Source organism: Microcaecilia unicolor, chromosome 3, assembly GCF_901765095.1.
Source record: "Microcaecilia unicolor chromosome 3, aMicUni1.1, whole genome shotgun sequence".
NCBI classification, from domain to species: Eukaryota; Metazoa; Chordata; class Amphibia; order Gymnophiona; family Siphonopidae; genus Microcaecilia; species Microcaecilia unicolor.
Genome location: NC_044033.1, coordinates 404,444,156 through 404,468,441, shown reverse-complemented (window position 1 = coordinate 404,468,441; position 24,286 = coordinate 404,444,156). Strand labels below are relative to the sequence as shown.

Here is a 24,286-nt window from a genome sequence, read left to right as displayed (position 1 = left end):
TAGTCTATTTGTCAAAATTCACAAGTCTATAAAGCAAAGAGACGGTGACCCAAGTGACCCGACACGGGCCGTGTTTCAACATAATGCCTTCCTCAGGGGTCGCTAGAGCTTAAACGATAGACATCAAGCCTTGTGGATAAATGAAAACTAAGTGTTTTAAAACAAACTCTGGACTTGAAAAGCACACCTGCATAGTGTCGTGAACAAATCCACAGCTAGTGGATCCCACGTGGCAACGTTGATGAAACCCAAAGTGAATGGGCTTTGTCAGCATTGTCACACCAGGGACCGCTAGCACAGCTTGATAAAAGAGGCCCTTAGTGCACACTAATCATTAGCATGCACTAAATCTGTTAGCACACCTTAGTAAAAGGATCCCTGTATGTTTATTGTATTTTGTATTAATAATTGTCACTTGTAAACCTCTTTGTCAGACTTGTGAGTTCTTGTACCAAGTACAGCGCTGCTGAGCCCGGTACTCGGACCAGGTTCTGCTTGGTGGCTGGACAACCCCGGGTTTCACCTGCACTGACCGCAGTTCCCCAGAGGTTGAGCCCCTAGGTGCGGGCGGCCTGCAGGACTTACGGCACGGAGCTGGAAGCGGGGTGATGAATGTATCGGCCAGGCAGGCAGCAGGTCAAGAGAGTAATCCAGGTAAAAGCAGCAGTCAGTAGGCAAGCGGCAGGCAAGAGAGTAATCCAGGTACAGGCAAGTCAGTAGGCAGGCGGCAGGCAGAATAGTAATCCAGGTGCAGGCAAAGTCAGGAACAAGGGACCAGTAGAAAAGAAGCAGACTACAGAGTTAGAAACACCTACCAAAGTAGAAGCCGAAGCATGGAGTCCAGGGAGAGCTCAGCTGATAAAGTGCTGGCATCTGACATCAGCAGGGAGAAGGGGCACAGCCATAGGACAAGAGCAGGGGAAGGAGGAACCGGAAGACCAATAGGAGAGAAGCAAGGGAAGCCAGGCAGAGGAAGACCCAGGTGGGTGGAAGCAAAGCAGTCAAGGAGCCTGGAAGCCAGGCAGAGAGACAGAGCAGAAACAGGTGCATGGAAGCAAAGCAATTAAGGAGCCTGCAACCACTGCTTTCTGAACAAACCCAGAGAGGACTACACACACATGGCTCAGGCAGTGCCAGTCAAATGCGCGTGTCGATGGGACCCCACGCAGCCCGAGGACGCCACTTGCATTGAGGTAGGGGATATGACACTCTTTGACACTAAGGGGGGGCCTTTTACGAAGCCGCGTTAGTGTTTTTAGCTCGCGGTAAAAATCAGCTGGTGAAAAATGCTGAGATGCCCATAGAAATATAATGGACGACTCAGCGTTTACCAACAGCTGATTTTTTACCATGAGGTAAAATGCTAGCACAGCTTTGTAAAAGACCCCCTAAGGTATAAATGTGGTATATTGAAATCAATAAATCTAATCCAATCCAATATTTAAGATGGTCCATATTCAAATCTAAAATTCTGAAGATCTGTAACACCTTAGGAATTTATTCCAAAAGCTGTAAACCATCTCATATAAGAGTTTAAAAAGAATATTCTTCCCTTTAATGCTACTGCCAAACATGAACAATCCCAATAAGTCTTAGTAAGACCCTGGTCTTGAAAGGTGCTTCTTTTTATAATCTAACCAACAAACAGTGTAATATGCTTAACATCCAGTTCAAAATACAAAAAGCTTCCTTTTCACTGCTTCCTATTTTAGGTAAGAGTAAGATGCTTACTTATTTCTGGATCTGCATTTGGTGAATGTCACCTGCTTAATTTACAAGTGATACACTCTCCTGTACTCTGTATTTTCCCCGATGGCAAGTCTGAATGTTTGCTTATGTTGCTCATCACATGGTGGTTTCAGAGAAGATTTGCATTACCTCATACTTACCTATCAACAGCCAAAGAGGAGAGGGGTTTTCTGCCTACGTCTCACTGTCTTACAGCTTTCCCGCTGCCCTTTAAAGCTTCAATTATTATTTGTGGTTGTTAGCGATTAATATTAGAGTTTTTAATTCATGAAATTCATTGACAGAGGACTCATTTAGAACTACTGGACTACCTGCCCCAAACTGTGCATTCCTACAAAGGAATCTAACATCCAAATCCGTCATTATTGTGCAGCCACTTGAACTGCTTGTTTGCCTACGTTCTCTGTTTGTGTGCTTAGAATTTTGTTTTAAATCTCAATTAGGTTCTTCCTACACCATTAGCATCTTCACAATTATCTGGTTCCTTATCTGCCTTTTGGCTAAAACTGAGAATTTGTACAATATGAGACATCCTTCTACTCATCCTCATCGGGAACACGATTACATTCTGGTTCATAACCAAAGCAGAATTAAAACAATTCAAAAACAGTAATTCTGAGGAAGGGGCCTAAGTACTTCCAAGTGTTTATATCTTTAACATTCATTAACTAATACTGTTATCATCATAAAGGGGGTAAAGGGTCTTGGATCTGATGTACAACCAAAGCAATTTAACTTGTTATATGCAGGTACTTTCTTTGTCTCTAGTGGGCTCACAATCTAAGGGTCCCTTTTATTAAACCATGCTAGTGATTCCCAGAACAGGAAATGCAACACAGTCCAGAATTGGCTTCGTCGCATTAGCCATACCAAGAATCACTAGCATGGTTTAGTACAAAAGGCCCTAAGTTTTGTACCTAGGGTAATGAAGGATTTGGGGACCCTTTTACAAAGGCACGGTAGGGCTACCACGCGAGTAGCACACGCCAAAATAGAACTACAGCCAGGCACTCTGAGGCATCCAGCAGTAGTTCTGCTTTTGGCGCATGCCATTTCCCACAGTAGAAAATAATTTTCTACCACGGAGAGCATTCCCGGCGGTAACTGGCAGTGCGACCACACTGATGCACGCTGCCCGATTACCGCCGGGATACTGCGTGAGCCCTTACTGCCTACTAAATAGGTGGCAGTAAAGGCTCAGGCATTAAATTGCTGCACACTAATTTTAATATTAACGGATGCCCATTTAATGCTCCATTGAAAAAAAGGCCTTTTTTCCACGGCAGTAAAAGTGGCATAGTGCACTTAACTTTCATGCACCAAAACTAGCACGGGCCAATTTTTACCATAGCTTAGTGACTTGCCTAGGGCCATAAAGAACAATAATGGGTCTTGAACTCAATTCACCAGGTTCTCAGCCCACTGCAATAACCATTAGGCTAATCCTCCACTCTAAAAAACAGTCAAAGTTCACATTCATCAAAAGGAATGATTCTTAGAATCTAATAAATTAAAATGAAAATGCTGTTATCCAGGGCAATTGTTGTGCTCAGGTCAGAGTGATTTACACCAGGATCAATGCAACAACAGAAGGCACCCCCCCCCCCCCCCCACACACACACACACACACAAATACACAACTTCAATTAACTTCCAGGCACCTATGTCCTTCCCTCCACATCCCAAGATCTTGATAATTAAACTCAACAATCATGATCACCCCAACATTGCCTTCCCAAAATGATCCAATAAAAAGGGCATTTTTGGACATCTTTTAAATATTAAACTGTTTTTGTACATATAAACACTGTATTGATAAAACTATCCAATCTTCCTTCTTTGCCTTACAATGGATTTGGTCAGTCAGGTCTTATCTTCCTACTCCATGTATTCATATTCTCCTTCTCTCTCTCATCATATCTCACTTAAATTACTGTAATTCTCTTCTTGCTGGCCTGCCCCTCTCTTCATTAAAATGTCTACAGCTTACACAGTCTACCGCAGTTAAACTTCTATATAACGCTCATAAATTAAACTTCTATATAACGCTCTTAAATTTGACCATGTTTCTACACTTTTGCAACAAGAACACTGGCTGCCAGTATCTTCCAGGATCACATACAAGCTCCTTCTACTTGTACATAAAGGCCTACTCCCCATCCGCCCCTGAATACATCTTGAGACTACTTACACCATATCACTCTCCCAACCCTTACATTCCTCTCAGCAGCACCTTCTTCACCTCCCTCCCCCCTTCGTCATACAACTGGACACCACTAGAGCCACTGCTTTTGCTTACACTGGTCCTCAACTTTGGAATACTTTGCCTCTGACCCTTAAGCTTCAATCCTCATATCCCATCTTAAAAAAAAAACTCTTAAAATCTTTGTTATTTAGGGGCCCTTTTGCTAAAGTGCAGGATGGCTAACTCGTGGGTAGAGTGTACCAAATTGGCATTACCACCGGGCTTGCAATTGTGCCCAGCAGTAATTCTGAGTTTCGTGTGCGACGAATCCCACAGTAGAAAATTATTTTCTTTTTTCTACCGCAGGGGGGTGTTCCCAGTACTAATCAGCAGTTAGTGTATGCTGGATGGTAACCACATGGGTAGCGCATGAGCCCTTACCACTAAGTCCAAAGATGAAACAGGAGGGGGACAGAGCAGAAAATCATATTGAGAAAGCTTGACTTAGGGGTCCTTTTACTAAGCCACGGTAAAAAGTGGCCTGTGGTAGTGTGGGTGCGTGTTTTGGGTGCACACTGGGCCACTTTTTTACCATGGCTGGGAAAAAGGGCTTTTTTTAATAGGCCAGGAAATACGCGTGTGCTTAAATTAAAACTAGTGTGCACCTAGTTTATCTGATGACTAAGCCAGTCATGCAGAAGACTATTTGGAAAGTCCAGGGAACAGCCAGGGGATTTGTATCAGCAGCAGCTCCACAGTTCTGGAATAGTTTTCCCATTGAGTTCAGATTAGAGTTGAATTATCTTTACTTTGGAAAAAAGATGGATGATTTCGCACTCGGAGCTAGTTATTTTATATAGGAAATGGTGATTGGAGTCTATATTGCACTCTTTGCTCAATGACATCTTTTTAGGTTTTTGCGAGGTGGTAAGGGGTTTTTATATTATACTCGCAGGCTTATTTTTGAAAGAGAAGGGCGCCCATCTTCCGACACAAATCGGGAGATGGGTGTCCTTCTCTCAGGGTCGCCCAAATCGGCATAATCGAAAGCCGATTTTGGGCGTCCTCAACTGCTTTCCATCGCGGGGACGAGCAAAGTTCATGGGGGTGTATCAGCACCGTAGCGAAGGTGGGACTGGGGCATGATTAAGAGATGGGCATCCTTGGCCGATAATAGAAACAAGAAGGGCGTCCCTGACGAGCACTTGGCCGACTTTACTTGGTCCATCTTTTCTTGCGACCAAGCCTCAAAAAGGTGCCCGAACTGACCAGATGACCACCGGAGGGAATCGGGGATGACCTCCCCATACTCCCCCAGTGGTCACCAACCCCCTCCCACCCTAAAAAAAACATAAAAATTTTTTTTGCCAGCCTCTATGCCAGCCTCAAATGTCATACCCAGCTCCATGACAGCAGTATGCAGGTCCCTGGAGCAGTTTTAGTGGGTGCAGTGCACTTCAGGCAGGCGGACCCAGGCCCATCCCCCCTACCTGTTACACTTGTGTTGGAAAATGTGAGCCCTCCAAACCCCACCCGAAACCCACTGTACCCACATGTAGGTGCCCCCCTTCACCCCTTAGGGCTATGGTAGTGGTGTACAGTTGTGGGGAGTGGGTTTTGGGGGAGGTTGAGGGGCTCAGCACCCAAGGTAAGGGAGCTATGCACCTGGGAGCAATTTCTGAAGTCCACTGCAGTGCCCCCTAGGGTGCCCGGTTAGTGTCCTGGCATGTCAGGGGGACCAGTGCACTACGAATTCTGGCTCCTCCCACGACCAAAGAGCTTGGATTTGGTCGTTTTTGAGATGGGCATCTTCGGTTTCCATTATGGCCGAAAACCGGGAACCACCATCTCTAAGGTCGACCATCTCAACATTTAGGTTGACCATCTCTAAGGTCAACCTAAATGCTGAGATTTGGGCATTCCCGACTGTATTATCGAAATGAAAGATGGATACCCATCTTGTTTCGATAATACGGGTTTTCCCACCGTTCGTGGGGCCGTCCTGCGAGGACACTCTCATGAAAACTTGGGTGCCCCATTCAATTATGCCCCTCTCTGTGTTGGACAATGACTTACAAGGTTTGAGCAGTGGTGAATGATGTTATTATATTTGGAAAAATATAATAGGCTTATATTTGGAAAAACACGTTATGAAAGCGCAAAACCCCTCCGAAAAAACTGCACTGGCTCCCAATCAAAGAATGTATTGCTTTCAAAATATGCACCCTGGTTCACAAAATCATCTACGGCAAAGCCCCGGGATACATGACAGACCTCAAAGACCTACCAACCAGAAACACAATGAGATCAGCACGAAATCTTCATTACCCAAGCAGTAAAGGTCTCAAGCACAAATCAACGTACGCATCCAGTTTCTCTTATTTAAGCACAGAACTATGGAACACATTGCCAAAAATAGTGAAACCAACGTACAACCACCTACATTTCCAGAAAGAACTAAAAACAAACCTATTCAGGAAGGCATATCCCACGGACCCAACATAAAAGACTGACTACCCGTAACACAACAAAACCAAAGATCGTTATGGACATAGCCCAACTTCCCGCTCCCTCCTTAAACCCCCTATATACCCACCATTCATAACCCTATTCTACCATAATAACACCTTGTATTTGTTTATACCGGAACTGGCGAACGCCATTACGGTACTATGTAAGCCACATTGACTCTGCAAATAGGTGGGAAAATGTGGGATACAAATGCTACAAATAAATTTTTTTTTTTAATTAAATAATTAATTGTTTCTGGATTGTTATTTGTCTATTTCATGATGGTTTATTGGCCTAATTTATTGTTGCTTTTAATGTTTTGTTGTGTTGGTGTTACATACCTGCTTTGCATTATAGCTTCATAAAATTGTACACCACATCATGCTTCTTTTGTGGGGAAGCAGTTAACAAAAGATTTAAATAAACAAACTAAATATTAAAACTTTCTGCGTGACCTGTGATAAGGGGCCCTCTAACTAAACCACATTAAGCAAGAAGGGGCTGTTTTACAACGCCGTGGTACAGCTACTGTGGCATTGGTGTGCGCCAATCCGGCACTGCCGCCAGCCCACCATGGGAGCTGGTGGTAATGCCGCCCCCACCGTGTGCCATTTCTGGCGCAACTGGAAATATTTTTTTATTTTTACTGCCGGGTTAGCATGGAAGCCACTACCACCTCCTAAATAGGAGGCGGCAAAGGCTCCCTCAGGAAATGGCCACATGGCAAGTTTGTACTTACTGTACAGGCAATTCCTTTTTTTTTTTCTAACATTGCTGAAAAAGGGACCTCGCCACACAGCAAATCCACATGTCGATGTCACCGCAGAGCCTCTTTTACCGCAGCTTGGTAAAAGGGCCCCTAAAAACTGTAATTTAACTGTCTGCACATTTGCTAATTGTGTGCTATGTTTTTTTTTAAATATTTTTCAGGAGGAGGCATGTCATGGGGGAATGGGCATGGAGGCATTATCCAGCTAGCACGTTCACAGCACGGATTAACTGGATAATGCTGGCTTAATGTGGGAGCACTGAGCGTGTCTGAAATAAGAAGCACTAAACACTTCTACTTTATTATTTTTACAGGTCTCGCGTGCTAATGTAAAAATTAGCATGGGACCTGCAAAAAAGGAAAAAGAAAACAAGCCCTGTTTTAGGGATGCACTAGAAATCAGCTTAGCATAAGAGAAAAACCCCACATTAAAATGCACTAAACCCATTTCTTAGTGAATCTTAGTAAAAGTTGCTTGCGGAGCTGGTCACCTACACATTTCAGTAGTCCCATGATTTTGAAGCATATTGGGATCGTGTTTGGATGACAGGAGATCTATATAAGCAAATGATATTTATTTATTGTTTCAGTCAGTAAGAAGGAAAGTGGATCTGCGGAACAGATGTAAACCCTCCCGTATTGATTTTGTCTTCAAAATACCATTAATTTTTTTCCCTACTCCTGTGTTGAGTATATTTCTCATTCCAGTTGGCAGCTACTGTTGTCTTTCCTGCCACACTAAGTGGTGATATATAAAAATCTATCATTAGCGATACCTCTTATTCTTCCTCTCTCTTCTAAGTCTAGGAGACAAGTCGGGACCAATTTCTCCATCCTGCCTCTGGCAGCAGACTGGAGCATTTCAGATCCTCCAGCAAGTCCCGGCTGCTTCAAAGGAAAAAAAATGTACTTTCTTCCGCTAAGATCATAAGAAGCACAGAGTGTGTGTGTGTGTGTGGGGGGGGGGGGGGGGTCAGCTTTATTTGGACATAATTACACTTCATCAAAAGAAGCTTTCTTCATCTTCCATGCGTGAAAAGCCTGCATGCAGTTAAGTCTTTCTATTTTTTTTTTAATATAAAAATTGCTACTTGGGAAACCAGCCAAAACACAAAAAGCCAATACAGTCAAACTGCGTACTCCCTTTGTTTTTCTTTGAAGTTGCTAAAGTAAATATATGTTGAGGGTTGCAGAATATAGTATTGTTTTTACTCAGAGTGATCAGTGAGAACTTGTCAATAAGCCGTGTGTTCCATAAACAACAAGGAGGACAACAACTTGGCAAGTAAACAAAACAAAATACTGACAGAATGAGATTCACAAACGCCTTGTCCAGCTATCTCTTGGAATCAGTCAGACAAGCCAAGGGTTTCAAAACTGCACACTCCCATTCCTGTACTCTTTAGCAAAATTTTGTCTAAACAAATTGTTAACCCAGCAAAATTTAAGCACCAAAAGTGAGGTAGTGCTGAAGGCATTCCAGGCGTATGGTCTGACTTTGCCCTGACAGCACTGATATTCAACACTGTCCAGACAAACCTGTATCAGTAAGTCTGGCCCCTGAAATACCTGGTTTCAAGTTAGCCGGACAGTTTTCTCTGCTGAACCTGAGACCAAATATTCACCTAGAGTTGTTGTGGGCTAAATTATCTGGATAAAATTAACTAACAAAATCGCCAGGTTAAGGAATACAATGACATTAATTTACTAATGCACTACCATGTTAAAGCACTCAGAAGTGCATTATGGCATAGAGAGTGGAGGAGCAGCCTAGTGGTTAGAGTGCTGGTCTTGACATCCAGAAGTGCTCAGTTCAAATCCCACCGCTGCTCCTTGTGAGCTTAGGCAAATCACTTAGGGAGTCTTTTACTAAAGGGCAATCACATTTTTAGCATGCGCTAAACATTAGAGACGCCCATAGGTATGTACTGACGTCTCTAACATTTAGCGCACCTACAATTTTAGTGCACTCCAGAAACGTGAGCACGCCTTAGTAAAAGACCCCCCTTTAACCCTCCATTGCCTCAGGTACAAACTTAGATTGTGAGCTCTCCAGGGAAAGAGAAATACCCCATGTACCTGAATGTAACTCACCTTGAGCTACTACTGAAAAGTTATGAGCAAAATCCAAATAAATAAAAATAATAATTTACTACAAGTGTCATTTTGTGCAATGGGACCTATTTACTAATAATAGGCCTTAGCACACCCCTACAGGGGGTCTTTCACGTGAATGAAGGCCATTTTTACTGTGGCCGTAGGTTGGGATCCCACATCAGGTCACATAATCTGTTTTACGGGTCACAACCTAGGTGGATTCTCCATAGGTACATCGTTACTCTGAAACTCCAATACAATCTTAGGGTCACAGGCACAAAATGATTGGGAAGCACTGTTCTAAGACATAATGAGGGGCATAATCGAACGCGAACGCCCATCTCCATGGGCGTCTATCTCCGAGAACGGGTACGTGAAGGGGCGGGACAGACCGTTTTCGAAAAAGATGGCATCCATCTTTTTTTTTCGATAATACGGGTTGTGCCGGGCAAAAGCACCGTATTTGTGCGGACTTGAGCTGGGCGGTATCATTTTTCAGCGATAATGGAAACCGAAGGCGCCCAGCTCAAAAACAAACACATCAAAGGCATTTGGTCGTGGGAGGGGCCAGGATTCGTAGTGCACTGGTCCCCCTCACATGCCAGGACACCAACCGGGCACCTAGGGGGCACTTGTAACAATTTTAAAAAAAAGTAAAATACCTCTCAAGTCCATAGCTCCCTTCCCTTGGGTGCTGCGCCCCGCAAATCCCCCCCAAAACCCACTCCCCACAAGTCTACACCATTACCATAGCACTTATGGCTGAAGGGGGGGCACCTAGATGTGGGTACAGTGGGTTTTGGGGGTGGTTTAAAGCGCTCCCATTTACCAGCACAAGTGTAACAGGTAGGGGAGGAATGGGCCTGTGTCCACCTGGCTGAAGTCCACTGCACCCACTAACAACTGCTCCAGGGACCTGCATACTGCTGTGATGGAGCTGGCTATGGCCTCTGAGGCTGGCATACAAGCTGGAAAAAAAAAGTTGTTAAAGTTGTTTCTTTTTTTGGTCAGAGGGGGTTAGTGACCACTGGGAGAGTCAGGGGTGGTCATCCCCAATTCCCTCCGGTGGTCATCTAGTCATTTAGGGCACTTTTTTGGAACTTGTTCGTGAAAAAAAGGGTCCAAAAAAGTGACCTAAATTCGCGCTAAAAACGCCTTTCTTTTTTCCATTATTGGCCAAGGGCGCCCATCTTTCCTCGGCCGATAAACACGCCCCAGTCCCGCCTTCACCACGCCTCCGACATGCCCCATTCAAGTTTGCCCGTTTCCGCGACAGATTGCAGTTGAAGACGCTCAAAATCGGCTTTTGATTTTACTGATTTGGGTGTCCACGGGAAAAAGACGCCCATCTCCCAATTTGGGTCGAAATATGGGCGTCTTTCTCTTTCAAAAATAAGCTGGAATATATCCTAGCTGTTATCCTCTAGCTTAGTATCAGTATGCCAGTGCTGCACCAATATTACAAAATGCAATCTTTCCAGCCCAGACAGATAACACTGAATCATTTAGGGGTCCTTATACTAAGGTGTGGTAAGCACTAATGCATGCTCATTGTAGTTTACAATGGCATATCTCAGAATGCGCTAAGGTGTCCCACAGTAAGTTGCAAATGTGCACACTTCTTGGTTGGAGGATGGAGGGGGACGTTTCTGTGCTAATCAGTTAGCGTGTCTGCACTACTGTGTGCTAACTGATTGGCACATGAGCACTTACTGCCTACAAAACAGGTGGAAGTAAGGCCTCACGTACTAATTTTTGTTAACTGCCGCACATTAATGCTGACTGCAATTTAAAAAGGCACTACCGTGGGATGTGCTCAGGCATTCCACGGTAGTTTTGGAATTAGCACACACTTCCTACATGGTAAAAAAAATAGATTTTGCTTTTTAGCGCATGGAGGGCGTGTTTGGAAGCAGAAAGTAGGCGTGCCCTCCACTAATCGGTTAGCACATGCTGACCGATTACCACAGGATCCCCTACCATCTCCAAATAGGTGGCGGGGTAAGGGCTTCCACGCTAATGGCCACACGCTAATTAGGAAATTAGCACGTGGCCATTAATGAAAAAAAACAAATTGAACACATTTTACAGCCATGCTAAAAATGGCCTCTGCACATGGAAAATCCACACACTAAAAATATCAAAGGCCACTTTTTAGTGTGGCTTGTTAAAGGGCCCCTAAGCCTTTTCCTCACAGACAAAGAATGTGGAGGTGGGGGGGGAGGGCAATAAACCTTACTGAATCAGACCCAAATTATGAGAAACCCTTTAGTTCATCATGCTCTTAGCCAAAAGAAAAGCAAGCCAGTGCCCAGAGGCTAATTCAGGGTTTGTTTTTTTAAAGGAAACACACTTAGGGATCCTTTTATTAAGGTGCGCTAAATGCCAAGAATCCCACTTTACACCTATTTCAAAATTGCTAGCATTTTAACATCAAAGATAATCAGGCTGCAGTAGTGGAACTGGCTGCCAAATCCCTGCCCCTTTGGTCTGCATCCTTGCTGCTTCACAGAAGGCAGTGAACACACCAGCCAAAGCAATGTGGTAAACCATGGCTTTAAACCTTCTCAATTTTAAAAAGTTTGAAAAAAGCCAAATTGCCACAAGACTAATAGAATGCATCACGCAGCTAAATAGGCAAAACAAATAACAATAAAATAACAATTTTTCTTCTGGAAACTTTCATGTTTCTCTAAGAACAACCCTGATAGCATTTCTGCAAGCCACATGCTTACAAGAGGTGCTGACCTCTTTTTGTATCATATTACTTTTTTAAATAGTTTTTTTTTAATAAAACATGATTTGTTTTATATACTTATTTACAAAGAAAAAAAGCACCAAGGGCACAATCAAAAGACTTTATTAATAGATCCAACACGGGCCGTGTTTCTTCGTAGATATGCCTGTGTCAGGGGGCTTACTATTGAAATACTTTTTCAACAGTCCAATTCATTTGGCCCCTGATGGCAAAACACAGCCCATGTCGGGTCTATTAATAAAGGACTTTTCATTGTCCCATACCTGATGGATTTTGGTGCTTTTTTTTTTCTTCATTCCTGTGTGTGTTCTTTGACCCTCTCTTTTGCTGCTTGATATATTTATTTACAGCATTTGCACAGTGCCCTCCCCAAGGTACTTTCTAACAATAAAAGGGTCTCAAAAAAAGCGTTTTTGTTGTTGTTGGGGTTTTTTTTTTTTAATATCTACATATTCCTTATTCTGCTCCTAAAAGGAAAACTACTGCAGAACATAGATCAGTTTAAAAAAACTCTAAAAACTCATTTATTTCTTCAGGCTTTTGGTTCCTTTGATGTATGACATTTTATTATCATGTAAATTTTAATTTGCTGTATGTTTTATTTTAAGAGGAATATAGCAATTTTTGTATAGTTTGTTGAGCGAAGAAATAATTTTTATTGTTTTGTCCTCTTATATTTTGTATGTGGCTTGTTCCCCGCTTAGACTTCTATAGATATAGTGGGTTATAAATAAAGTTTTATTTTATTATTATTATTAAAAGTATTTAAGTTATTGTGGGCACCTTTTGTAAATTGGCGCTACTGATTAGAATGTGCTGAATGAGAAGATGCCCATGGGAATTGAATGGGCTTCTTTGAATTCAGTGTGACACTAATTGGTAGTGTCGCTTTGTAAAAGAAGCCCTTTATCTATTGGAATTATTTATCATCTCAAGTCCATTTTTCCATGAATCCCCCCATCCCCCAGTGTTTGTGGAAAACATCTAAAATTCAGGACCCTCTGCCCCCAAATTGCTTGCTCTTTCTCACACAAAACTGAAACACCTTCATGCATATCTATGAACCTGACTGCTGTGTTGTTATTATTCTTTGGCAGGTAACATACTGTAAATCATTTTTAAATGAAAGTTTTCTGAAATTAAGGTACAGACCCCCAAGTTTGCATTGGAATAAAATAATTCAAATAAGCAGCAAAGATCACAAGAAAACCAGTGGCCAGCAAAAATAAATAAATAAATAAATAAATAAATAAACTCTCAAAGAACTAGTTATGTAAAAATTCAAGTATCAGGTTCTTTTAAATCCCCAGTCCAAACACTCACACTCCAGTTAAAGGAGGAAGAGTGAAAACCGTAAGAGGAAATCCAACCCCATTACAAAAAAACCTTCCAGAGTTTCAGTAATACACATTTTTGAAATGTATAAAATTCTTAAAAAGCAAATAGATAACTTAAGACTTCTCAAACCTCAAGGAATTAGGATTTGCTGGCTGTTCCCGCTGCCTCCCTGAACTAAGCAAATGTACTAAATGTTAGGGCATAGCTGAGCAGAAAACAACTATAAATATTGAAACAAAAAAATCAAATACAATGAAATCTGCCCCTGAACATAAGCAAGGCTCTGACAATTAGTGAAATATGATTTGCATACTGTGAAATTAAATAGTCCTGTGTACTTTTGCAATAACACCAAGGAGCCCTTTTACTAAAGTGCATTAAACACATACCTTGGATTCTATATAGCGTATATTCTGTAATAACGCACGTAACTTAATTGGCTTAACAAGCTAATCAGCATTGATAACAGCACTTAACAAGCAAAAATAAGCACTAACTGGTAATAATTAGAATTTACGCGCACAACTTGCTGAACGTATTCTGTAATGAACTGTGCCTAAATTCTAACGCCCGCAGTTCAAAAGGGGCATGGCTATGGGTGGGGAAATAGGTGTTTTGTGGGCATTCCAAAATTTAGAAGTATAATTATAGAATATGGCCCAGTGCACATAAATCTACACACAGGGATTTATGGAACATTTTCGTTGGTGTAAATGGACACACATACTTTTAGGCACTGGAATATCAACTAAGCGTATTCTATATACCGCACCTAGATCAAGGCACCACTTATAGAATACACTTAGGCGGAAATGTTTACCATGCGGATTTTTTTAGACGCCTTACACAGAATCTGGCCCTTACAGGGTAATTCTATAAAGTTAGACTCCAATGAGACAACTAACTTTTGGTGCTCAAATGGCAGTTAACAGAAGACAAGGGTGAAAGTTAGGCACCTAAGTGCACTTAGGGGTCCTTTTACGAAGCTGTGGCAAAAGGGGCTTGCGCTGGCATCAGCGCATGTTTTTGACGAGCGCCGAGGCCCCCTTTTACCGCAGTGGGTAAATGGCAGGTTTCCTTTTTCTTAAAGAAAAGGCCATCAGCAAGTGAAGCATTTGCCGCGTGGCCATTTCAGGAAGGGAGCACTTACCACCACCCATGAGATGGCGGTAAGGGCTCCCACGCTAATGGTGCACACTGAGGGAGGGAACCACCGCCGGGCTGCTGCAGTAGCCTGGTGGCACTTCCCTTTTAGCGAGCGGTAAACCCGCGTTGGGCTTACCGCCACTTTGTAAAAGGGCCCCTTAAGCTCTATTCTATAACTGGGCACTTAAGTGTTCCAGCATGTAACTGCAAAGGGGGCTTTGACGTAGGCAGTTCATGGGTGTTCAGCACATGTTTTACTGAATACTGTCAGTTAGGCGCCTAACTGCTGCATTAGGCATTCATATTTACACCTGCTGTAGAGCAAGCATAAGCAGTGCACCACTACATTTAGATGCCTAGTTGCTGAATTGTGCCAGTATTTTATAACACATTAGCCCCCCTAATTCTATCAAAGCTGTCAAACACTGTGAGGCATATTTTCAAAGCACTTAGCCTTCCAAAGTTCCATAGGTTTCTGTGGAACTTTGGAAGGCTAAGTGCTTTGAAAATATGCCTCTGTGTGTGCTAATTTGGCTGGGTGCCCAATTTGCATGCGCAATTTAATTGAATAACGAGCAAATTAGAGCCAATAATTGGTTTTTTAACAAGCAATTATTGGTGCTAACTGAAATCAATTAACAGGTATGAGTGACCCGGAAAAGGGAAGCAGAAATGGGAGGGTCATGGGCCTTCTGGGGAGGAGCGTGGGCGTGGATTCCAGTTACACGTGCAATTACAGAATAAGGGGGTTGTGCGCATAAATTCAGGCGAGGGCATTTGCGCAACCCCTGCGCTTAAGCACTATTCCATAAACCACACCTACCTTTAGGACTGGCTTATAAAATAACGCTTAAACATTTTTTTCCCACACTGATCTTTTAGGCGCGATTTATAGAATTCACCCCTAAGTGCACAAATTTGCTGTTACAGAATACTAGCTTATCACCTAGATTTTGGGCACCTAACTTTAAGTATCCTTTATAGAATTGCCTCCTTAATGCACGGGGTTACTGCGCAGTAACTGCTAGCACACAACCAAGTTAAGGGTGTGCAGTAGTTTAGCAGTTAAAGCATCGTAACCTTCAAGTTAAGTGCTTTTTGTGTTGGGGGGCGTGGCATGAGTGGAGAACTGGCATGGAAGCATTAGCCAGGTAGAATGCTGGACCTACCAAATGCTAACTGGCTACTGCACAGTTAACGCAGGACCACTTACCTCCTCTAAATAGAAGGCGCTAAGAGCTAGATTCTATATAGGGTGCCAAAAAAATCAGCACCAAAAAGAGCACCTGATGCAGCTCAGTAAAAGGGCCCCTTTCCTGTAACTTACATGAATAAGTGTACACTTACCCGCAAAAATACTGGAACTCTGTACATTTATGCATGCAGTTACAGAATTGCTCTTTAAACATGCATTGTACAAATCTGAAGTTTGCAAATAAAAACAAGAGCTGCCCCCTGTATATGAAAGACTGGTGATTTATTTGACAACTGGTCAGCATTGCAGCCTACCTCTTCCACTTCTGCCCACAAATCTCAGGTCATTGAACCTTGCTACTTGGTTTTTCATGACAGCAGAGGCATTTCTGAGTTCTGCGGAATAATTCTCATCATTGCCAGCCATGACGGTGACCACGGTTCCATCTGGTACCTCTCCCAGGGCTACTACCTATGGTGAAGGGAAGTAAAGGACACAAGGATCTGTGAAACAAGCAGGCAACCAAGTGTTCTCTTTTCTGGCAGTATATTTCACTATATCACAGGTAACAATCCACTGTATAATTTTGTTCTCCTGCTCTGAACAAGTGAGCCTGTAGATAACTACATTAATAAATAAATAAGGGTCAACTATTCTGTGAACTTTTCCATACTGACAAAATCACTACTTAAAATGCACACAGTATATAATCTTAATATTTTTTTTCATACACTAACTAAAAAGGTCATTCCTAGGTTTTTTTGTTTTACCCTCACTGACTGTTCTTGTCATTTTATAGATCTATTCAACTTTTGGCTTTTCCATCTCCCAAGGCTTACAAGTTTGTCACTGATGAGCAACTTGAAAGCACAAGTTTGAATTACTGATATTTTTCCTCAACCCCATGTTTACTAAGCTGAACTATCCTTATTGCTATCCCATATCTACTCCTCTCCATCTTCCTACGCCTACCTCCCAACGCTCACTTCCTTCTGCACCCAATTCCTCCTATGTTCAATTTACTTATCCATTAACCCTATTAATATTACGTTTACAACAAATTGTATATTCTTCTTACGACTTTGTAATTCTTTATACTGTTACTATGTAAGCCGCATTGAGCCTGCCATGTGTGGGAAAGCGCGGGGTACAAATGTAATAAATAAATAAACTAGCAGCTGCCACGCGGCAATGCCGATACAGCCCATTTAAAGTGAATGGGCTGTGTCGGCATTAGCGCACAGTAGCCGCTGGCAAAGCTTAGTGAAAAGGGGGTTAGTTTTCTAGCTCTAACATAATAATGAAAACAAAATGGGAACATCCTGGACAGATAAGAAACAAACTATGAATAGTACATGGATTTCCCTGCACACTGAGGCCACTTTTAGCGCAGCTGTAAATTGGCTGCTTTTCCATTTTTTTCTATTAATGACGTGTGAGCCCTTAACGACCCCTATTTAGTAGGCAGAAAAGGCTCCTGCCCTAACTATGCACTAACCTGTTGGCAGGCAGCAATGTAGCTGCACTAATTGATTAGCACTGGGCATGCCTACTCTCCGCCCTCCAAACACCCCCCCCCCCCCCCCGTCATTGAGGAAGCGTGCACAGATGCCTGAACTACCACAGGGCGCCCGAGTGCACCCCGCGGTACTGCATTTTGATGCAAGGGAAAGCACAAGTTATTGCTTACCACCACTTATTAAAAGGACTACAAAGAATTTACATAACAGTCAAAAAAACACTGAACACTCTAAAACACACAGACAGATTCTCTTTATGCAATTTTCTGGACAGGTTTTCATTTTAAAAAAAAGACATAAGACTTTTGTATGATGCTGTGATGCAAAGAATTTTACTCAATCTATTTACTCCTTTATATTTCAGTTTTTGAACTGAATTTACCCAATCATGCACTGGAAGAATTATCATCTCAGCCAATCTGGGGCCCCTATTACTAAAAGGGAGTTAAGCACTTACTGCCAGATTCTATATATTGTGTCTTAATTTCTGCATGGACATCGAAGCGTATTCTATAACAATGCGTGTAACTTAATTGGTTAACTAACTAATCAGCGCTGTCAATTGGATGCTAACAAGCAGTAATTGGCATTAAGATTTACACGCACAACTTGCTAAGCGTATTTTGTAACATGATAAATGCTTATAGTTGAAAAGGGAGCACTGGCCATGGGTGGGGCATGGGTGTTATTATAGAATACACCCGCTCTGTGGGTGTTGGGATTTATGCCAAGTAAAACGTGGTAAATGGCCACAACTAAATTTGGTCAAGTGGAGAGGCGCTCGGTGTAATTCTATATACCGTGTGGAAATTTAAGCCAATTCTATAAAATGTAGGTGCACTTTGAGAATATGCCTAGGCATATTTTTTTCCGCGCAGAATTTTCAGGTGCCATGCATAGAACCTAGCCCTTAACGCACAGAGTTTTGCGGTAGTTTGCCTGCTTCCGTAAATTAAACCGTGCATTACTGAATTTTCTGACTTTTTCTATCAGGGGGGCATAGCATGGAAGCATTAGCCAGCTAGCATGTTACACTTATCATATGCTAACTGGCTAACGCTGAGATAAGACAGGGCCACTTACCACCTCCTAAACAGGAGGTGCTAAATGATTCCATATTAACCAGGAGCAGGTACCTTGTATTAATCTGAACATTAATGCATAACCTGCAATAAATAAACAGAAGAAATACCACTTCTTGAAGATGCAGCATTAGTTTTGGGCTTACCACATGTTAAAATTCTGCTTTATAGCACGTTAAGCCTAAAACTATGTCCGTTAGTCGAAGGGCACTATGCCTCTGTCTAGTTTCAGGTTTGGGAAAAAAAAAAGTAATTACTGTATCTTTCACTCTTTTAGCAGTTATTCTCTTAAGTCTGCTGTTTTCTAAGTCTATGCCATAATAATGTTAACGATAAACTCAATAAGGATTTTTTAAACTGTAATGATGTCTTTTCTCAAGAGAAGACTGAAAAGAGGAACAAGCTGTAAAAGTCATCTCTAATAGCTAGAAATAAGGACAGAGAAAAAAAAAAGCAGCTGAACTAATTTGCTGAACTTCACAACTGGTATGATTTGTAAAACACAAATGAAAATGCTAAGATAGAGTTTAGCATATATTTTCATCATATTGATTATATGTAAACCAGTGTTTCTTTAGGTATTAGTTCGGTTGCTGAAACTGGGCCAGATTAACCTAATAATGTTTATGATCGTACTAACATTTATGAGAAAATCCAAAGTAGTTAATTATGCTATTAATAAACTTCATTGCTTAAAGGTAAGTAAAAAGTATTTGGTGAAACAGAAGTTGCATGTTGCACTGTTCATCCATCAAAATGTTCATCCTTGACAGGTATCCTTCTGAGACATTCTTTTACAGTGAATCATGCTTCCATATACACCTCAGCTTAGTAGATGAGATGTGCATCCATTTGGCAGGAATATAACTTTAGCAAGGGTTCTTTTGTATCAGCTGTTACAGCAGTAAACCGAGAATCTGGTTATTTTTACATTGTTATCTTTAAGTTCATATCAGCAGCACCTTATAAAACAAAAAAATTGCACTCCACAGTCACAATCCATCTGAAGATATCTAAGCAATGATTGCAAAATAAATGTAGATACTGAAAATTAATCTACTTGGCATTATATTATACAATAAGAGATCTATATTAAAATCAAACATATATTATAGCTTCCAACAACAAATTACATTTTATTACATGTACTTAGTGAACATTATGATGCATCCACTTATCGGATTATTGAGGTATTATCTGTTCTGTTTATTTTTCCATTAGTGAAATGCTTTAAAATTGAGATAATCTATAAGGATTAGTATTTATCTGATTTGTGATTTCTCTTTCAGTATAGTGAATAATTTAGGATTATTGTTTTGTTGTTTGCAGAATTGTATACCATAGTTCTGTGGTTGCCACGCTCATCAATATACTATATAACATATATTATTGTGCTATGTTACTACCTTACTATTCTCAGAAAAAAAAAATCTTCAGAGAAAATGCCCTTTTCAGGTTATGATTTTGCATACGTCCCACATCACAGCCACCTAACTGAGGTACAATTCTTTTCTATTTTTAGATATTCATATCCAGTTACCTAGTCAGGAAAGAGAGATTTGGGGGAGGTCTTTTCCTAAGGTGCACTACCATTTTTAGCTCACGCTTAAAAATCAACTGGCGCTAAACGCTGTCCAGTTCTCTGCAGAATGATTTTTGAATGCACACGCTGTCCTCACTGTGTTTGACAGCAACACGAGGAGCGCGACTGTGCCAGATTTATCACTGAAACTTACACCTTAGGGTCCCAGGTTGGGCAGTCTCATGCCAGCATCAGGAAGTGCTGTGTTTCATTTCCATGTAATGGCATCTTTGGTTTTTCACATTCATTTTTTAATTGTTAAGAGTGTTTATATTTGCTGCTACTAATTTGGTTTTTGTCAAGTATTTGTGACCTGGATTGGTCAATGTTGGAAGCAGGATACTGGGCTAGATGGACCATTGGTCAGACCCAGTGTGTCTATTCTTATGTTTTTATGTTCACCTTAGTAAAATACCCCCCTTTGTGATTATGATTTATGATGCCATCAATTTATGCCTGTGAAGCAGCACTTTTTACTTTTGGTTCTTGCTCATGTTACTTCCTTAGGGCTCCTTTTACAAAGCCGCACTAGCGAATCCTGTGCAGCAAGTGCAACAAAGCCCATACGAACTGAATGGCCTTCATTGCATTTGCCCCGCCAGAATCGCTAGCATGGCTTTTTAAAAGGAGCCCTTAGAGTTATAAATAAGCAAAATAAATTGATAACTATTTATTTTAATCTGCCATTTTAATGGGCTTACTTGGAAACGAAGTATAAGGTATGTGTCATCATCAGTAGTAAACCAAATAGCTTTTTTTTTTTCCATATCAGATGGTTTCTAGTTTAAGGCCTAACATAGGGGGTCTTTTATTAAATATTGGTGCATGTTGTCTGCCACAGGGCCCATTTTATTCCCATGAGCCCTACTGCAGATAACATGGACTCATTTTTTTTGTAAAAAACCCTCATAGTTTTCAAAAGGTAAAACTATGTAATTTAGTTACACAGGGCCAGTTCTGTGGCAGCCAGTAGGTGCTGAGCAACCCCCCCCCCCCCCCCCCCCAATACTGAGTAAGCTCTTTCTTTGCACCCAAGAAAGGGTCATTTCTGCAGCATTTAGCACCCCCCAATCATTTGATAATGTTGACACCTGTGAGTTAGTGTGCCACCATATTCTGCTCTGCACATCATTAAATGTTAGCACTTAAAAAAAATTTCCAATAAAACATTTCTAGGTCTCCTTTTACAAAGCGGCGCTACCAATGAATGTGAAGAAGCCCATGGGAACTGAATGGGCTTCTTCACATTCAGTGTGCCGCTAATCAATAGCACCGTTTTGTAAAAGGAGCCCATACTAAATGTATTTTCTCAGACAGATTTCCACAACTCATGTTGAATTGAAAGCCACATTGAGCCTGCAAAAAGGTGGGATAATGTGGGATACAAATGCAATAAATAAATAATCATTATGTTACTGGTATCACTTTTTTTAAAATAGTGTATACATGCAATACATAAAAAATAATGTTAGAATACTTTTTTAAAATTTAAACATGTATCCCCTTGTATAAAATCATTTTCTTGATTATTATTGCACAAAAACATTTCACATGAAAAGAGAAATGATTTGTAAAGTCCTGCCTTAGGGGGTGTTTTACTAAAGCTTAGCTCATGTTATCTGCCACAGGGCCCATTTTATTCCTATGAGTCCTGCTGCAGATAACATGCAATATAATCTTTGGTAAAAGATGCCCTTATTCAATACTTAAATAACACATTAACCTGTTTATTTAATTTATTTATTGGGGTTTATTAACTGCCTTTATGAAGAGATTCACCCAAGGTGGTGCGTAAAAGGTTAATGGGAGAGAAACTGGCATAAAAGACAAAACTGGAGAGAAACTGGCATAAAAGATAAAACAGAAAAGGAGTGCTGGTAGTGTAGAGAAGTGACTGCAACAAAGCTTAGCACTGACGATTATTTGTGAACAGACCAAGGAGAACTTTTACAGTAAAAGCAAACACCTTCCAGCATCAGGGCTGCCTTTTTTGTTTGTTTGTTTGTTTGTTTGTTTAGCATCTTTCCACCCCATGTAAAATTAATCTGGGATTCTGGTCCACAAGTGAACAATATTAGATGGGATGAAAGTCATAAAGTTTCGATCTAGTTGAGGAATTCTCTCCTCCCCCCCCCCCAAAAAAAAAAAAAATCTGGACAACTGAATTTACAACTTTGAATTGCCTACAGGTGAAGGAATTGTATTTTTATGATTATTTGTCAGTTGCGATTTTAACCTTATTTTCTATCAGCTCTTAACAGTGTTAAGGATGGAGTGACGGGGGGGGGGGGCATAAAATTGGGAGTGACTATAATCCAATTTAACTGATCAGATCTACGGCTATAAAGAAGTTTGTTGGTCTGGCGACCACAAAACGCAATGGGAGGGAAGAGCAGGAGCTGCAGGCATCAGTAAAGTCAATCAGCCAGGGAAAGGATGTGACAGAAAAGCGGTCAAGGTCGGCAAAGTACACCGCAGGGCGCAAAGACCTACAACCAAGCCGCATAAAGGAGGCTCCATTCACACTCCCCAGGACGGGAGAACTCTCCAAGGGCTACACAACTACCCGATTTGAACGGGCCGCTGGGGGGGGGGGGGGGGGTGAGAATTAGAAATTTAAAAAAACTGCACTAAATGAAAATGAATCACTTAATTGACAACATCTACGAGCTACAGAAAAAAAAAATCAGTCACCACCACGCTGCCCTTGTCAGCTTGGGAGAAAGATGAGTAATTTGCGAAGCATCTGATCGCTTCGAGACTTCCTCAGACAGAGCTTACCCAGCCTGCCCTCCAGCCGTACCTCTCCATATGTATCACCTGTGTGTGTGCTCGGGTGCCCTGACTGCAGCGATCACCCCCCAGTTGCCGGGGAGCCCTGTGCTCTGGGAACAGAGACCCAGCGTTCCGGAAGGGGGGGAGGGGGTTTACTTAGCCTGTCCTCTTGGAAAGTCTCTGCCGCTGACACCTGGTTCTGCAGCAGCGCTTCCGCCAGCCACACACAAAGTTTTTCTGACTTCTTCAGCGGCTGCTAGGTAAACACAACAACGGTTCTAGGAGCTAAATATCACTGCAATCATTTTACTGTAAGTTAAAAATCCCAGATCTTTTTTGGATACTACAAAGCTAGCAGTGCAAAGACAGTTATTGCATGTGTAGTCTGAGCTAGAAGTAAGATTCCTGAATGAGGGTGCGAGGAAAGAGAGCCGGAATGCAGTCAGGTTATGAGCAGCTAAGAGTCGGAGGCTAAAGATGAGCGCGCGCCAGAGGTGGCTGCACATGGACAGACTGACAGATAGGCAAACAGACAGACAGAGCCTGATGGGGGTCGGGGAGAGGAAGCTGTGAGCAACGGGGCAGGTCTCAGCCTCTCTTACCTTGAAGGCCACGGGCAGGGTCTTGTTGCAGCGCCAGTGCGAGGGCAGCACCGAGCAGAGGAAGTTGGGGCTGTCGGTCCGGACCAGCTCCGCCGGGTGATCGGCGATGATCTCCACCATGGTACGGTTATCGTGCGGGCGCAGTCTGGGCACCGCCGCCGCCGCCGCCTCCTGCTGAACCGACACCGGGCTCACGTCGCTCATCTTCCCGGCTACGGGCTGCAGGCTGCTGGAGGGGGGGCTGAACCTCCGGCTCGTGCTCGGATCTATGGGAATACGCATCACAACAGCCACAAGTTAGCAAAAGGGGGGGCCACTCGGGGAGCGGTGGGGGGCTAGGGGTGGGGGGCAAGGGTGCGGGGTAATGGGACAAGGCACCTACAAGAACAAAAAAAATTAATAACAAGAGTCAGAAGAAACACGAAGTGGCATAAAAGAAAAATCAAAGTGCAGCAAAATGACCCCCAAAAATGAAGAAGAAAATCAAAACAACAACAACAACAAAAAAAAGAATGTCTTTTTGGCTTTTTCAAGTGCAGCGGTAATCAGGTTTCAAGTTCTAGTTTGAGTTCCCGCTCGGTGGTGATACGAGAGCCAGGGAGAATGTGTTTTTGAGGCTTGAGCGAGAGAAGGCAGGACGAGGCTCCCGGACTGTGTCAGCGGCGGCGGTGGTTGTGGCAGAGGAGAGCGGGTGCAGAGCGTGTCCCTGGCTCGCTGAGCGTTTCTCGCCGCTTCTGCTCTACAGTGTGTGTGTGTGTGTGCGCGCGCGTGTGGATGGAAAGAGGATGTGTGTGTGTGTGTGTGTGTCAGCGCGCGCGCGCGTCCCGGGCACGGGTTCTTCTGCAGTCTCTTCTCGTGCGTCTTTCTCTGTTGGGATCGGGTCCTCTCACCACCAGCGCGCGCGCGCGCCTGTCTTTTCCTCTGGACAGCGCGAGACGCCGGAGCCCCCTCGCGCCCACCCCCAACCCCACTACAGG

General features: G+C 42.5%; 1 protein-coding gene across 3 annotated transcripts in view; it reads right to left on the bottom strand.

Annotated features, from left to right (window-relative positions):
• RUNX2 (RUNX family transcription factor 2) overlaps positions 1–23,598 on the bottom strand; it is a 219,076-nt gene extending 195,478 nt beyond the window's left edge. For all 3 annotated transcript variants that reach the window (XM_030198761.1, XM_030198762.1, XM_030198763.1), the window contains exons 1-2: positions 23,310–23,598; positions 16,063–16,219 (exon numbers count right to left, since the gene is read on the bottom strand). In XM_030198761.1, coding sequence (XP_030054621.1) covers positions 16,063–16,219; positions 23,310–23,591 — 439 coding nt within the window. In that variant the 5' untranslated portion in view covers positions 23,592–23,598. The remainder of the gene's footprint in view (positions 1–16,062; positions 16,220–23,309) is intronic.
• Positions 23,599–24,286: the final 688 nt, after the last annotated feature.